Source organism: Seriola aureovittata, chromosome 18, assembly GCF_021018895.1.
Source record: "Seriola aureovittata isolate HTS-2021-v1 ecotype China chromosome 18, ASM2101889v1, whole genome shotgun sequence".
Taxonomy (NCBI): Eukaryota; Metazoa; Chordata; class Actinopteri; order Carangiformes; family Carangidae; genus Seriola; species Seriola aureovittata.
In genome coordinates this window covers 14,721,087-14,737,040 of record NC_079381.1, presented here as the reverse complement: position 1 = coordinate 14,737,040, position 15,954 = coordinate 14,721,087, and the positions used below count along the sequence as shown (strand labels likewise).

General features: G+C 40.1%; 1 protein-coding gene across 4 annotated transcripts in view; it reads right to left on the bottom strand.

Moving 5' to 3' along the window:
- rgs3a (regulator of G protein signaling 3a) overlaps positions 1–15,954 on the bottom strand; it is a 144,611-nt gene that overhangs the window by 92,594 nt on the left and 36,063 nt on the right. For 3 of the 4 annotated variants that reach the window (XM_056403040.1, XM_056403041.1, XM_056403043.1), the window contains 2 exons: positions 12,402–12,469; positions 176–257 (listed from right to left, as the gene is read on the bottom strand). In XM_056403040.1, the coding sequence (XP_056259015.1) occupies positions 176–257; positions 12,402–12,469 (150 nt within the window). Of the gene's footprint in view, positions 1–175; positions 258–3,920; positions 4,746–12,401; positions 12,470–15,954 lie in introns of those variants that run through there. The other variant, XM_056403042.1, reaches the window with a different exon arrangement.

Genomic DNA, 15,954 nt, shown 5'->3' with positions numbered 1-15,954 from the left:
AATCATATCTACTTTGGTAATGTGAGTTTGTTTATGGCTAAAAGTGAAAAGTGAAAGTGATCCAAGCAATTTAGGCTCAAAGACAGTGCAGAACAGTGAAGACCTCAATATGTAAACAACTTCCTCTCTGGAAAGTTGAGTTTCATGTACACTGACATGTGCATGCAAAACTTGCCTGGATCAACAGCCTGTACCCTCACGGGGGAATCTGAGCAGATGGTGAAGCCATATCCATCCTTTCCTCGAAGGATGGTCACCTGCAAAAAAACACAAACACACGCAGTTATTTTGTGATAGGAAGATAGGGCCTCATTCTTTCTCCCCCACTACCGAAGAAACCAAAAGTAGCCTGCTGGCAAAATAATCAACTTCCTTCCTACAGGATGATTAGGTAGATTTTGATTTCTGCCTCTACTTCCTATTAAAACTGTCTTGACAGCAGATTCCAGTAGTTTTCCGGTAACTGGGGAAGAATTTCATACACTGAATCTACTGAAAGCAGGTTACTTATATTTTATACAAACACTGACACAAAACCATACACATCATAGACAACAACAATATAGAAAGGTTTTTGTCATGGACACAATCATTATTATTGTAGACCAATAGAAAAGCTACATATACGTATATATATATATATATATATATATAAATACTGTATGTATGCAACAACCAGCCCTACAGTATACAGCTGCCTCATTACACATAGTAACTGTGAAAGTAAATCTAGACCTTTAACTAATTTATTTTTCCAGGTTACTCCCACGAGATGAAAAGCAAGTAAATGTGCATAATGAAATATAAATAAAAAGGAATTTTAGATTAAGTAATATGTCATCTGTCATGGAGCTGCTTAAAAATTTAAATTTTTTTAATGAGTTTATAATCCACTGTCAGAATGTATTTTTATTATAAAAGTTCCCCACAGGGGTTTAAGGATTGTAAAGTTCAGTATCTCTGTCCAAAAAAATCTCAGGCTATTGTGCCCTATATTTCTAGTGTTTAAATCCAATTCTTTGTTAAAATAAAATCCGTCAAATCCAATCATCGCTGTCAAAGTGTGCCAAATCTCAACATTATGACACATTAATTTAAAATACAACACAGTGTTTGTCTGTTCAAATGTACCAGATCCACACACATGGAGTACATACACAGACAATGCTGATGTCTCTTTCCCATTGTCTCTCTTTCTCTTTGACCCCACATCGTCATTCAGTACCTGTGCCCAAAAGTCTGAGCCAAAGTCAACAAAGTTCCATCCAAAACATCTCACTTTCCAATCTTATCTGCTCACAACCAGGGCCCAAAACACACATCTCTTTCTATTTTTTTTCTACAGCAGAGGAAAACTACAAGTATATGCTGCTAAATTACAAAATCTACCCATGAGCAAGATGCAGCGACTTGGAGAAATACAGTGATTATTCAGGGGCCCGAAGCTCACAATGACCCTAAAATGTCGGGTACGATTGTGGTTTCTTATAGTCCGCTGATTTTATGTGCCCTGTGTCATACTGTTTGGGGCCACAGTTCTTTTACCATATTTTTCTACCCTTAGGTCCCTTGAATTTGTCTGTATTTCAGTCTACCTCCAAACTGACACTGCTGAAAAAATAACTGCCATGCTACAGACAATGAAAGCTGACTTTGTTACCTGCCATATAAAAGAAATTAGGATTGTCATCTGTACACATGTACCCTCTTTGATGTGTCTGAAACCTCCTCATGGGAAGTCTATGTGATGACATCTTTATAATTCTTGCTGAGTAGTTGCAAGCATTATATTACAAATATACAGTATGTTTTAACGTACATATAGGGACCAAAGTTTGATCTTCTTCCTCTGAGGCAGAAGAAACACTGACAGAGAGACACACACATATGTGTGCACATATGACTGAGGCTCTGTGTGTATATTTTTGTATGTAGACAGATGGGTATAAACTAATCATCTTTGAGTTTGGCTGTGTGACAAAAACGGAGATAAACCGGCAAGAAAATAATGAGATATACGGAAAACCTAGAAAGTGACCGTAGCAGAAGAGATGAGAAATGATGATGAATAGGGATAAAACAAATGAAAGATAGATTAAATGGTGGTAAAAGAGGGCAGTGGGACTTTGAAAAGTGATGGTGACAGAGCAGATGACAAAGACAAACAGTACAACAGATGGTATGAAAGAAAAAAATAACATTTCACTGGAATTACGGAAGGCAAACACAAGACTGAGTCATAGAACATCTGTTATCCATCTATCTATCTATCTATCTATCTATCTATCTATCTATCTATCTATCTATCTATCTATCTATCATGTCTTTTTATCAAAAGCTGGTTTTAGACATTGTGTCCTTAAGAAAAGTCTCAGAGCTGCATATTTTGGACTGATTCATCCAAACTCCACAGCCTTTACAGCGCTAATTCAATTTGTAAGCATAGTGGAGTCCAACCACTTGGACTCCCTCTGGTCTGCCAAAGACAAGCAGCCCCACGCCCCCTTTTTTATAAATGAAAGCAGAGGGATTACTCTCAAACTAGAACAGAGTACATTAGAATAATACAATAAATTAGTATGAATGTTCTTTAAGTGATTCTTTTCTCACTGCATCAATCCCAAGACACATTTCTGAAAATGAATGAAGATAAATGAATGGGAAAAGTTCTCTGCGTACATTAAATATTTAAATTGTATGAGCAGGGCTGTATTGATAAATTAATAATTGAATCGAAGGGACTGTGGAAGAACTGACTAGACTAAAACATAAGATTTTAACTTTCTTGTAATGAATTTGGGGCATACCCAATGGGAAAAAAAACCCTGTGTGTAAAGTATGAGTTCATGCATGTGTGGCAAAGCTTTTCCCTCTTTACATTCATGCCTCAATGCTCCACCATCCTTTCAGACATGACTGCATGAAGCCAGGGGCAAAAATCCTGCCAATCTCCTCCTGATGATTACAGTGCATGTCCTGTCTGCGTTCCAACTGTGCAGCAGAGGTAACATTAACTGCCAACAGGTGCGGATAAACTAAATCAAATCTACCAGTCTCACACAACATAATGTATGTGGTTAGACAATGTTATCTGGGTCAGTATGTTCAGTGACTAGGACAGCACATCAAATACACATGACTAATGTGCCATGTTGTATTTTTGTCATGCAAGCCTAGTCTTACAAATATTCTCTGATTTGTATTTTTGTATTCTGATCCGGCCCCAGTCAATTAACTTATATTGAATCTCATTAAATTTTATTTCCTATTCTTTAAATGTGCAATTCAGATAGGCACAAAGTGGCATAAGTAAAGCGGTATCGGTTTATATCATAGCAAATATTTGCCTCCTCTCATCCACTCTGCGATCTACCTCCATTATATCCTTCTCTCACTATGTATCTCCTCCGTGAAGCACTTTGTGACGTCTCTGCTCTTGAAAGGTGCTGTATAAATAAAGTACTTACTTATGTGAAGGATAAATAATGTAAAGGACAGAGAGCTGCTTTCTCCCTCTCAAGAAACACACATGCTTTAAATCTCCTGCGGTCGCTTACAGGCAATTATTCCTTGCAGGATGTGTTGGACGTGCAGTGGAAAGTGCAATTTCTCCTCCACAGTAATGGTGAGATATTAAGATCCAACAGTACGCAAACAAAGATATTACCACTTCAGTTTGTTTTTATATACAGCCTTTTCTGTTTTGCAGTTTTAATATAAATTATATTCTACAAATTAATTACTAAAGCTGTGATCAGAGACAGTAACTTTCAAACTTTTTCATTCATTCTCCCAGTCTCTCTCTCTCTCTCTCTCTCTCTCTCTCTCTCTCTCACCGGTTGATACTGTAAATTCGAAGCACTTTCTCTCTCTTCCTCCCTTCCCTCGCCTTTCTCCCTGTCACACACACACACACACACCTGTGGCAGCCTACATCCGATGCACAGGTGGCACAGCCCGTGGATAGTGTGCATCACACCTCCTCCACCACCTCCTCCTCCTCTTCCCCCTCCTCCTTCTCCAGCGTTCAAGTCCGCAGCCAGCACACACACACTGCGACGCTGACTTTCCACCTGGCCAGCCCCTCTGCAGCCCGAGTATCTCCACAGCTTCCTCTGTGCGGCTGAGTGTGTGCTCCTGGGGCTGTGCTCCGGCGGCTGAGTGGACTTCAGGGTGTTATGGATCATCTCTGGCTTCAGTCTTGCAGCGTGTAGTGCAGTCCAGCTGAGATGGCTGTAGATAACAATAGTGTTTCTCACGCTGCTGGAAAACAGGAATCTGTCGTGTGAAACGAAAATGGTCCTTGGAGACTTTTTTTCAGCCAAACTGGTCGTCACTCTGCATCAGCTTTCCTCGAATGAGTCCTGATTCAATTTTCTTGGTAGTAACACTCTGCGACTAACCTTCAGCTGCACTCTTGTCCATTCAAGGTTTGTCAGTAACGACTCCAGTCATCAATCCATATTCCTGTGTGCAAGTTTTTATGAGTCTGTACCCATCATTATATCCACAGCTTCATGTCTTCCTCTTAATTATTTTTGTCTTCAAGTCTTCTTTCCTTTACGCTTTCAATCTTCTCCTCTCTTCTTGCACTTGCTCTATCCAGTAAAGACAATGTCCTGCTTCTTGCTTTGTGGCCTGAACAGCAACTGTTGCAGTAGCGCCTGAGATCAGCTGTGTGAGAGTGTGTGGCGGCGTCATGTAGGCGAGACTGGCGCTGGCCCGGCCTGCTCAGGCCACACTGTAGCTCCTGGCTGGGGCACTCATGGGAACTCTTCAACAGCAGAAGAATAGGAGGAAGTGCCTCCCACCGCCACCCCCCTATACACACATACACACACATGCGCATGCACACATGCACTTATGCATACCTCGCCACCCCACAGCCAGGACAGCTTTGTGTGCCTGCCCCCGATAAGGCCAGTTTGTTTCCTGAGTCCACACTATGAGGTTGTGAGAGGTGCTACAGCTCTCAGTCTTTTGCAAATATACACTGTAGTGACTAATGTAGGTGGCACGAGTGTGACGTGTATGAATTAGAGTGAGAAAGGCAGGATTTTAATTAGGAATGACTGGGCAGGCAGGAGTATGAAAACTATTAACAGCGGACTTAAACTTCAGACCATTTTAACATTGTAAATGGAAATGTTTCTGATTGTTTACAACTTTAAGGACTACCAAATTTAAATGATCACATTTCCCAACAGAAGAGAATGTTAACAGTATTGTTTGGTATAAACACACATACCTACACACATATATATCAATCAGAATTCACACCTCATCAGACTCTTTCCACCTTAGCTCCCACACTCCCCAGTCTCCGTCCAGACATTATGCTTGTTTGTTATGTTTTCAACTTCCATATTTCCTCTGCTTTTCCTTTCGACTGCCCCCCCCCCAGCCCTCTGACCACACGGTACGGAAATTCACAGGTCTGCAAACTCTGACAATCTCCCCTCCTCTTTTAGTTATCCAAACATTACTGTTATTTTTGTTTTCAATGTCCATATGCCTGGGAAAGAGGTGGTAATCTGCAGAAAGAAAACAACAACACCTCAGCAGCAGTGCAGGAAAAAGCCTGTTAAATTACGGCTAAAACAGTGGCCAGTCTAACCCCTAGCAACCCTATTAATTCCCAGCTTGCCTCTTTTCCTTTTTATCATTTGGATTTCTGGCTCATGGAAACATGGACAGAGAAGTGACAGAGAAAGAGAGGGGTGAACGAGGAGCGATGCTGCACTAGTCTCCACAATGCTAATAAAGTGGCAGAAAAGGCCGTTGTCTTAAGATGCCTTCATGCCAGTAGTAATGGCAGCTTTTCTCTGTTTGCCTTTTCAAAAGGGCGAGGGTTACCCGTCAAGCACACAAAAAACACTTTCTCTCTCTTTCACGCTGCGCTGTTCACCTCTAAATAGGCAGAAGGACGGATTAGAGGGAGAGAAGAAAGGGAGAGAAGAAAGCATGTCTTAGGGAGAGGAGTGAAAGAAGAGTTTGAAAAGCTTGTCTAGGAGCCAGACGAGGCCAATCTGGTGGTTGGTAGTGTGGGATCTCTCTCTCTCTCTCTTTTGGTCTCCCCGTCTCTTTCTGACCTGAATAAACAGCTATCAAAGGAGGAGGCGTCTTCCACGCCAATGAACACACAAGATGGGTCTAAGGCCAAGTTCAGGGTCACAGCTGAAGTTGTTCTTAAAATTCAAACTGTGGAAGCTAAGTATATGGATTCATAACTACACTGCAAACCTCCTGGACCAGAGCGCAGAAAAGAGCAGCGAATCTGTGAGGATCACTTAGGCACACAGAGCTAAATGCTAACGTCAGCATGCTAACATGCTCAATAAGACAATGCTAATATCTGCTGGACATGGATCCATTTCCCACTTGTTGAGATATTTCAGTCAGGACCAAAGTGGTGGCTCGATTGAGCAACAGCCCAACACTGCCATCTCTAGAGCCACAACAGTAGCAATTATCAACCTGAGTAGGACAAAGGTCCTTACAAAGCCTTTCATTCTATTCATTCAAGCTCACAGACACTAATAGCAGCAGAGTTTACATGCAAGGCTCTGGTCTGCTCATTGGGAGCAATCTGGGGCTCATGGTTTTGCTCAAGGATATAACATGGGAACAAGAGGAGGCGAGGATCAATCCACTCAAGATTAATGGACAGCTCACTTGTCAACCTGAGCTACAGCAGTGTACACAATGTGATAAACACTGCACAACTTTAGCTGCTTGCATTGTATGTGGTTTAAACTGTATGTTCTTTCAAATTAAAAGAAGGTGCAGAATAGCAAAGTAGTATAGTAGAGTAAGTATAAGAACACACACATATCCTGCATCTAGCAGAGAACAGATGAGGGTTAGGAACAGCCTGGGCCCTGGGCCTAAAATACTCACAAAGGGATACGTCCTGGCAATAAAACTAACCATTCTTCATTTATTCTGAGACGCCGGCCAGAAAATCTAACCTCACTGTCCTCTTTTCAGTTCACCTCACCCTTCCTTCCCATCTTTCCCGTCAGACAGAAGTGTCAGACCCATTTTCACAGATATGGTTTAGGAGCTAATGCTAGCCGACAAGCAAAGTGATGTGGGGGGGGGGCATGTTGTCCAGGGCGCAACTATTGTCAATATTCATGAACTCTCTGTTCCCTGCCAATGACATGAGCCTTTGCATGTAAATATAACTGATAAATGCTGACAAGGCAACTGAGAAAATGAACACTTGTTGTGCTGCATGTCAAATTTATCACCTCTGGTTCAGATGATCATCGCTATGATCCGAGAAAACAGTCATTTTCTCATACTTTGGAGATACTTGAATATTTTATGATGCATTCTAACAGGCCGACATATCTGTAACTTTGACCAGTAAAGCGAACCTACTGTAGACCGTACATACCTACAAATCGAGTTAACACAAACAATGGCAGATTGTTTTAAGAAAGAAGTGCTTTAGTTCTAGAAGAAAGGCATTAGTCTTTTTTATTAAAGAGAAAGTCAGAGATTCTCTAAATATCACAGTGTAAATATCATTTCACATCACAAGTATTTTTCCCAAATGCCAACATTATCTTAAAAAGCAAATCATGTGAACACCTCCTCTTTTGGTTAAATTGAAAAGACATTCAGCTCGCAGTGAGTCAGACAAAGCAAAATAACAGAGCGGCCCGTGTGACATTTTTTAAAACATAATTTATCTCAAAAATGTGGTAATTATCTAAATACATAAGGGCAATGATTTTAAGCATAAATGCAGAGGAAAGTTGTAAAACTGTAGACAGTGGATAGGAAAATGTTCTTGAAATAGCCTTGTGGTTTTCTGAGGGACATTCCTTTGTGGATATCAAGTATTATCTTCACCAAAATCTAAAGTGTCCAAAGCCTGAAATGTGCCCTGTGTAAATCATTGAAATGATTCACGTGTAAGGCCATCATCAAACAGTGAAAAATGTTTGAGTAGGTAAAGAGTGGGCAGTTAACGATACCACAGAGCTCTTTGTGTTGTATGGGTGATGACCATGGGGTGACAGAGGGAGAAAAGAGAGGGAAAAGAGAGGAGGAGGGGGGAGGTGGAGGAGGCCACAACAGCAAAGGAGGAAATACGCAGCGGTCTGGAAGGGAGCAAGGACAAGGCAAGAGAAAACGAGTACAGAAAAGAGGAGAAAGTCTAAAAGGTTTTCCATTCTCCCCTAATTTTGTCTGTGAATGTGCTTTTCCCCCTCCCTTAACTCTCCCCAGAGACTATCCCACACAAGCCACACAATCATCTGTTACTCTGATTCACCCGGAGATAAAGAGGAAGAGAGAGAACAAGTATTAAAGGGGAGGGAGGGAGGAGGAAGGAGAGAGGAAAAGGAGCCTTCACAAATACGGATGTAAAACCTTTACATCTCAATGCTGCACCGCATCGTTACTGCCCTTTTCACCCTACATATGACTTCAAAAGCCTCTCAAGCTCTTGACATACTGAATGCAGCATCGTTATTCTGCTAGCAATGTAAGGAATGCACTGAATCTGCTGCAAATCAGAACTCAAACTTCTAGCTTGGGATAAACTGTGCCAGGAACAGCGTACCACATACACAAAGCAACAAAAAGGCACAGGGTCAAATGTTGTAGCACTACTTTATGAGATAAATAATCCCTAACTTTGTTTCTGTGTGTGTCCGATGGGCATTGCGTGTAGAGAGAGGAAGAGTGTGTGAAAGGTGAAAGTAAAGTGAGCTCCTCTGTCTAATCCTGTCCAGTCAAGCTTATTACAGTAACTCCATATGAGCACTGCTTTCCACAGAGTTCACATCCTGGAGTGTTTCAAAAGAAACACGGATACGTTTCACTGACACACTGATCTGTTGAATTGGCCTGAAACTGTCAGCCGCTCCAGGAGTCTAAGTCATAATGATGTATATTTATGTATAATGATATATATTTATAGTATTATATATTGGAAGAATTCAGTATTTTTGATTTAATCTCCTCCAGTTTGGTGATTTAAAACTAACCAATTACTTTCTCTATGCCTGTCATTGCCTATGAAACTTAACAAATAGCAGCACAGTTTTATAAACTCAACTGGTTGAGTAAATCTTAAGGTAGTTATAATGTTATAACGGTAGAATTTTGTTTTGACAGACTATTCTAGATAGATTTTGGACAGTTATTAGTTCCCATTTGGAGTATGTGCATTGTTGGATTCAGTTAACCATAGTATAAAGCAGAGTAGTGATTTTGGTGTTCACACTTTGGATCTTTTTCATTCAATGATTTTGTTGTGAGATTGTTCCAATGTGGCATGACCCTGCAGGACAGTAATGTCTTTTCACTACACAGTAGCACTGCTGGAAAACAATGGCAAATTGGACACCACAGAAAAAGAACTGACAACACTAGAAGTACACACGCTGGCTAAATAATAGATTTTGAAACGTATTTTGCAGTTGAATGCCTGCTTATGAATGAACCCATTAACACATCCAAGAAATGTTTTGGAGAAAAAAAAACGGGAGTTGTTTCAGTTCAAAAGCACAGCAAACATTTATGGTTAAATCCATTACATTACTGACAAGACACCAAAGTTAAGTTCTCTTTTTATTCCTTCTTTTCTTATATAATTAATCCCATGATTTGAGCTATTATCCATTTTGCTGGATTTACATCCTCTAAGCAGTTTGTATGGTTGAAAGCTGAATGTTAAGGGCTGCACTTCTGAGTGTGAATGTGAATTCTTTCTTGTTTGTGGCCAGCATATTTGGAGCAGACTGAGGCATTTCTCTTATAGCAGGCTATGTGTGGTTGTGGTTTCTACTGTGTCTTTACTTAGGGTCTGTCAGTTTGTTTTATTAGGCTACTGCTTTCACTGAAGTGCTGCCTGTTTTCTGACAATATGCTGTAGAGAAACCTGAATGTGTAGTTGGACTGAAAGCTGTTTGATACCTTTCCTTTTGAGTGCTTGGATAGAGTTTTCTTTTTTCAGATTCATGTAGCCTGCTCCACTGCAGCATCTCAACTTCAATACCATCTATCTGGTGTTACAGACATGTGATGCCTCACAGAAATACCCATAACAGGAAGATACTATATGCCTCATGTGTGCCAGCTCACCTATCCCCCCTCATTTTCAATAAAGAAAGACTTTATCTAAATATAGACACTGTCACACCTGATCTTAACCTGTAAAAGTGATTTTGCTAAAGTATTATCCGTGTTGGCATCGTGTGGGAAGAGAAGCCAGAGTCAATTTTCCATGAAAGTCACTCTGGAAATTTGCCAACTCTGGACCCAGTAAGATTCTAAATATAAAGAATAAATCTTCCCCCATAGCTGAAGTGACAACAAAAGCATACAAAAAGATGCAGCATTCATAACCAGCAAGGAAATCCTATCTCTGGTGTGACACTGGAGGATGGGTCAAATGACTCAGGGAATAAATACAGAGTCACTCCTCTGCCAGCAGTCATTTATTACTGTGTTTGTTTTAATACTATGTTCTTCCCGCTGCTTTTTTTACTGTGTGTGTGTAACTTGTTTTTGCTAATAGTTGTGAGCCTTTAAAAGCTCTGTATAAACAGAATGTATAATTATTATCATAACTTGAGCATCTTTATATTTATTTCTCAGTATGATATTAACAAATTGCAAAAATGTAGTGCAAATTTACATTTAAGCAAGTAGGCCTACACCACTTCCAAAATGAATGCATGATTGTACAACTACAACTATTGGACTCATCTCCACATTACCACAGCAGTTTTGAGATGCTAAAAATACTGCTTATTAAAATAGTGAGGAGAGGGTGAATGATCTAGTTTGTTTTTTCCTACCAAGTGTAAAAACACATGCCTATTTTCTGTCAAAATACAGTGTAAAGTAAAAGTGATTCTCAAATTTAATTTTCACATTATTTTAATATTGTGAGAAAAAAACGGCTTTAGACTCCTTTAGCCTCCAGGCCTGTGGGAGGGCGGCTCCTTGTGCTGCTGTGCATCGTCTTTGACTGACAGCTGAGATGTAATCATCATGCTTTGTTATTAAGCTTAAAAGCCAGAAGACAGGCAATATAAAGTTAACTGAAGAGGGATAATACCAGTCTGTATCTAAAAAAAAAAAATGAAGCTGTTCAAATTACAACAAATTCCTAGCTGGCTATTTAGCACTTACTAATGACGTTGCTAATAACGTTAGCAAGTGCACTTTTCCCTGACCAACCGTTTCTATGATATCTTGTCAAACACGCCAAGGTGTATCTATTGTAGGGTGCAGCCAAAAATGTATTGATGTGATTCATCCAGAAAGTTCCCAATAGAATTGATAGCATTAGCATGAAACTCTTACAGGTCAGCAGTAAGTAGTGACAAGGACTGCAGTGCACAGAGGACTGAGCATGAAAATCCACAAAAGATAAAAATAACATTTTTATTTTTGCTTTTTGTGTGTCCATTACAGGTCCTAAACCATAAATTAATCCTGTGGACAACTTAGGTCTTTACATGTAAATATGTTTTGGTTCCTGTTGTTATTATTACTGCTGCTCTCAAGAAAATATGGACTTATTGTTTCCAATTGCCCAGCTGTAAAATGGGTTAAAGTATCATCCGTCATCCCCCTCTGTCTCTGTAAACAGTTTAAGTGGTTTTCCTCATTCATTATTAATTAATACATGGCAACCATAGAGTCGGACAGGAAAATACAGAAAATGGACTTTAAAGAAATGTCTGACTAAAGAGAGCCACAAAATGTTAAGGATGAATGGAGAGAACACAGGAAGGATTTGTGATTTCCATGAACAGATAAGGAAATGTGGCTTCACATCTGACTGCACATTTCGCTTTTCGCCTTTCTCATGACAACCATCATTCTGCTCCACATGTGACTCACATGCAAGTGAACTTTATGACATACATTGTCTTTCAAGAAATGACATCTTCCTCCATTCACTGCTCCAAGCTCAAAAGCATGATTCAATTAGTTGCTATGGTTGCCGAGAATGTGTGACATGGAATTCATGCAGTAAATATCTTACTGAAGGCATGTTTATGCATGATGAGTTTGTTGGACATGGTGCGATGTCACGGGTCAACTACTTTGTATACAGTATATAGACCTATTCATTCATTTTACACGCACATGAAAACAAAATGAATTACAATATGCAAACTATCAACAATCAAAGAAAGAAATAAGTTATGCACCTGTATGGAGAAATCACTCACCAAAACCTCCAACAACTATAGCAATAGCATTATTAGACATTTATTTCCACAAACACCATTAAACTTCCACAATATGTCAATTACTCAAGTTCACATGCACCCACACACACAGCTGAAAAAGGAAAGGATGATTAAGCTTTACATGGACACGCACACAGACAGTAAAAAAGGTTTGATCTTACTTACTGTTAAGCATTGCATATTCTCAGGGCGTTTGGTCTCGGCGGCAGCACCATGGTTTGACAGCACAGCCTCTGAAATGTAGACAAAGGAATCACGGGCTGAGACAGTGCCTTTGGAGCACATTTCTGCCTGTGCCAAAACAAAACAGCTTTCTGGATGCACAAAAATAAAGTCCTCAAATAGTTCTGAGAGTCCATAAAAGTGACTCAGAGAGATAACAACAAGCAATTATGGCAACAGTTGTCTGGAGCAGCCTTCGCTGGGCTGGGATTCAAACTTCAGAGCGCACATAAAAGGCAAAAACAGGCCAGCCGAGTCAAGGAAAATCCCGTAAGATGCGAGGATCCAACAAACTGCCCAAGAGAGGAGTGGAAGTGAGAACAAGTGAGAAGGAGGGGAGGAGGGAGGGAGGGAGTGGTGAAGAAGAAAAAAGGAACTCCTCTCTCACTCTATTATCTGTCCGTCACAGGGCTCCTGGGAAGTTGCTATGGTTACAGGGACTCACGCCTCAGTGTCCTTTTAACTATTGCTCATAAAGGCAGCATTCAGCTTTGGGCCACAATGCAGATCTCCCACTCCCTGTTTTTCTTTCTCTCTCTTTCTTTCTGCATTTCCTCCTGTTTACATCTGTCTACATCTCTCGCTGTACTGTACATCTTTCATTTTTAGTTTCTGCATTTCCTCTGTCAATCTTACCTTAACAGAGCCACTCAACCGTCCCCTTTCAAACACTACCACCATCCCTGCGGTGTTTTTATCCTTCCCCTTACCCCTCTATTTTCCTATACACTTCCATCACCACCCCTACCTCCATCATCAAAGAAGAGAAATTATCCTGCCACAGACTGTGAAATGTTATTTTCAAAACTCTGCCAACCTAGTCCAAACAGCCCCAGCACAAGAAAAAGAGTGTAAGTGGATCAGTAACCCTCTATTAACCTTGCAAAAAGTTGGAATAATCACATTATATACACACAAATACCTTGAAATATCTCCTTTAAGTAGCTTTAGAGTTGGAAAAACGCATTGTAACACTGAATTATAGTGTCACATATACATAATATTGTACCACTTCAATGAAATGATATCCCCCTTAACCTTAACAAAGTATTCCAATCCAAAACACCATCTATTGTTTTTTTTCTGCTGCCTAAAATGGAAGCTTTGATGTCTTGGAAATCTTTTTTTTTTTTTTTTTTTTGGACAAGAAGTTACAATAAAAGTATACAGGACTACACAAAGCTTGGCAGTAAGAAATGTATTTGTAAGCGACTGTTCCACAAAGACAAGCAACATCATTAATCATTTTGCAATTGCTCAAAAATGACATATGTTTACGCTGAAGTGACAAAGTCTTCAAGCGGCGGTGGTAATTTTGACTCCTGACAGGAACAAAGAAGGAAGTGGTGTGACAAGAAAATGTGGGACTTTGCAATGGAAGACCACTGTTTGTTTCCTGCTTCCTACAGTCAGTCAACATGTCTTTCAACCATGACCGTGAACGTTCCTCGACGAAGTACGTATTTTAAAGTGGTGTTTGTTCCTAAACCTAACTTAATGGTAACCACAGCATTGTCAGACCATAAAACCGATTTATTTTTCAACAAGTGATCTGCAACAGTTTTGGAAGGCACTGAAAAATTACACTGTTCTGCCAATGGGGGAAACAGATACGTGTCTCCCTAGAGGACACAGATAAAGATTGTATTTTGTTAATTAATTGTGGATATTCCTTCATGTGTAATGATGGATTTTTGTGGGTCCAGCAGAGCCTAATGTTAACCACCAACACAAAATTGCTTTGAAGGTCATCCAAAATGTATTCACAACCCCACTGTGTTCACAATAAACAAGGATGTTGAGGGTCAGTCCCTAAGCTGTGCAAAAGAGACCACATACACATCACATTGTTGATACCCTCCAGACATGTTTTAAATCATGTGCAAATCCTCCGATTTTTCACAACAATTTGTTTTTTCCACAAAATGTTCAATCCCCTGTAAAAGAATCTTAAAATTACATCTCCTTTAACAACTATACAAAAGATTTCCCCAGCTATCCATCACGTAGTACCATCAGAGAGGTGTCTGATCAGTCCCAAATTCATTCTGCAGCATGAAAATAACCATACAGCCAGAGTCATAAAGAACTAGTTTCAGCTACAAGAAGAACAAGGACTCCTGTAACAGATGGTGTGGCCCCCACAGAGCCCTGATCTCAACATCATCAAAAAGAGATCATGAGGAGACACTGAGCGTCCTTAATCCAGAGAAGAACTGTGGCACGTTCTACAAGATGCTTGGAACAACCTTGCTGCCAAGTACATTAAAAAACTGTGTGTTAGTGTATCAAGGAGAACTGGTTCTGGTTTAAAAGCAAAAGGTGGTCAAGGCAAATATTGTTTTGATTCAGTTTTTTTCTGTTTACTGCACTTATATGCAAAGTGTATGAAGTTAACTCATGAATAAAACTATCCATGGCATTATTTATGAAAGCATCCTGACTTTACTTTAATTGCCTAAAACTTCTGCACCGTCGGTATGTGAGCTTTCAAGTTTCCATCTTTTGCATTATTCTGTATAGTGAAGGTCAAAAACATTAAAGTAAAGTAACAATAAGCAGATCACTTTGAATTTAAAATGTATCTACAGTACACATGCGGAATAGAAAATTAATAACACATTTCTAATTTCTTCTGCAACCCTAAGGTTTACCTCAAGAGTAAATGGCCCAATCCCATAGTTGTGGTTGCCATCGTAACCCTGGGGCTTTTTAAGAAGAGAGATTCTGAAACTTTTGAATCTAAAACCTCCAGGGGTCGGGCAAAAGAGAAGGGATAACCTGGCTGGCATCAAGCCCAGGAGAGGAGGCTTTTGTCTGGGTAAGACATCAGTAACATGGGGCACATGAGGGGAGAGATGCGGAGCAGCTGGCAACGCGAAACATCCAGAATGACTGACATAAAGATGGGGGAAATAAAGAGGGACAATAAGAGATGGAAATAGTGGACAGTGGGAAAAGTATACAAAGAGAAATTCAGAGACTGAGGGGAAAAAGGAATGTAGTCAGAAGAAAAGAGTTAGAAACTGAGAGGATTAAAGAAAGACAGACAATCACATCATTTCAGAAAAACACAAAAGGGGCAGAAAATGAAGACATGCAGAAGGCAAGAGTAAAGAAGAGAAATCAAAAGGTGCCAGCAGTCCTCTGCAGTTGAATCAGCCAGTGTCAGATCTGCCAGAACATAAAAAGTCCTTGACTCTGCCCAAATCCTTCATTGCGCCACTCACTCACTTGACACCCAGTCCCTCTATTCACCTCCTGTCACCGACAAACAAATAAACACTTGATGGAGAGAGTGGAAAAGCCAAGGAGGGAGAATATTGCCTCCACTTCACTTCACTGTTTGAGTCTCTTCAAATCACCTCGAGGATCAGGAATCAGGAGTTTAAACTGCTTGCACCAAGAAATAACAAAGCCTACAAAGAAATTAAGTGATGTGGAGTGACAAATGTAAGGTAGCACAATTCTGACTGAATGACAGCCCATTTATGTC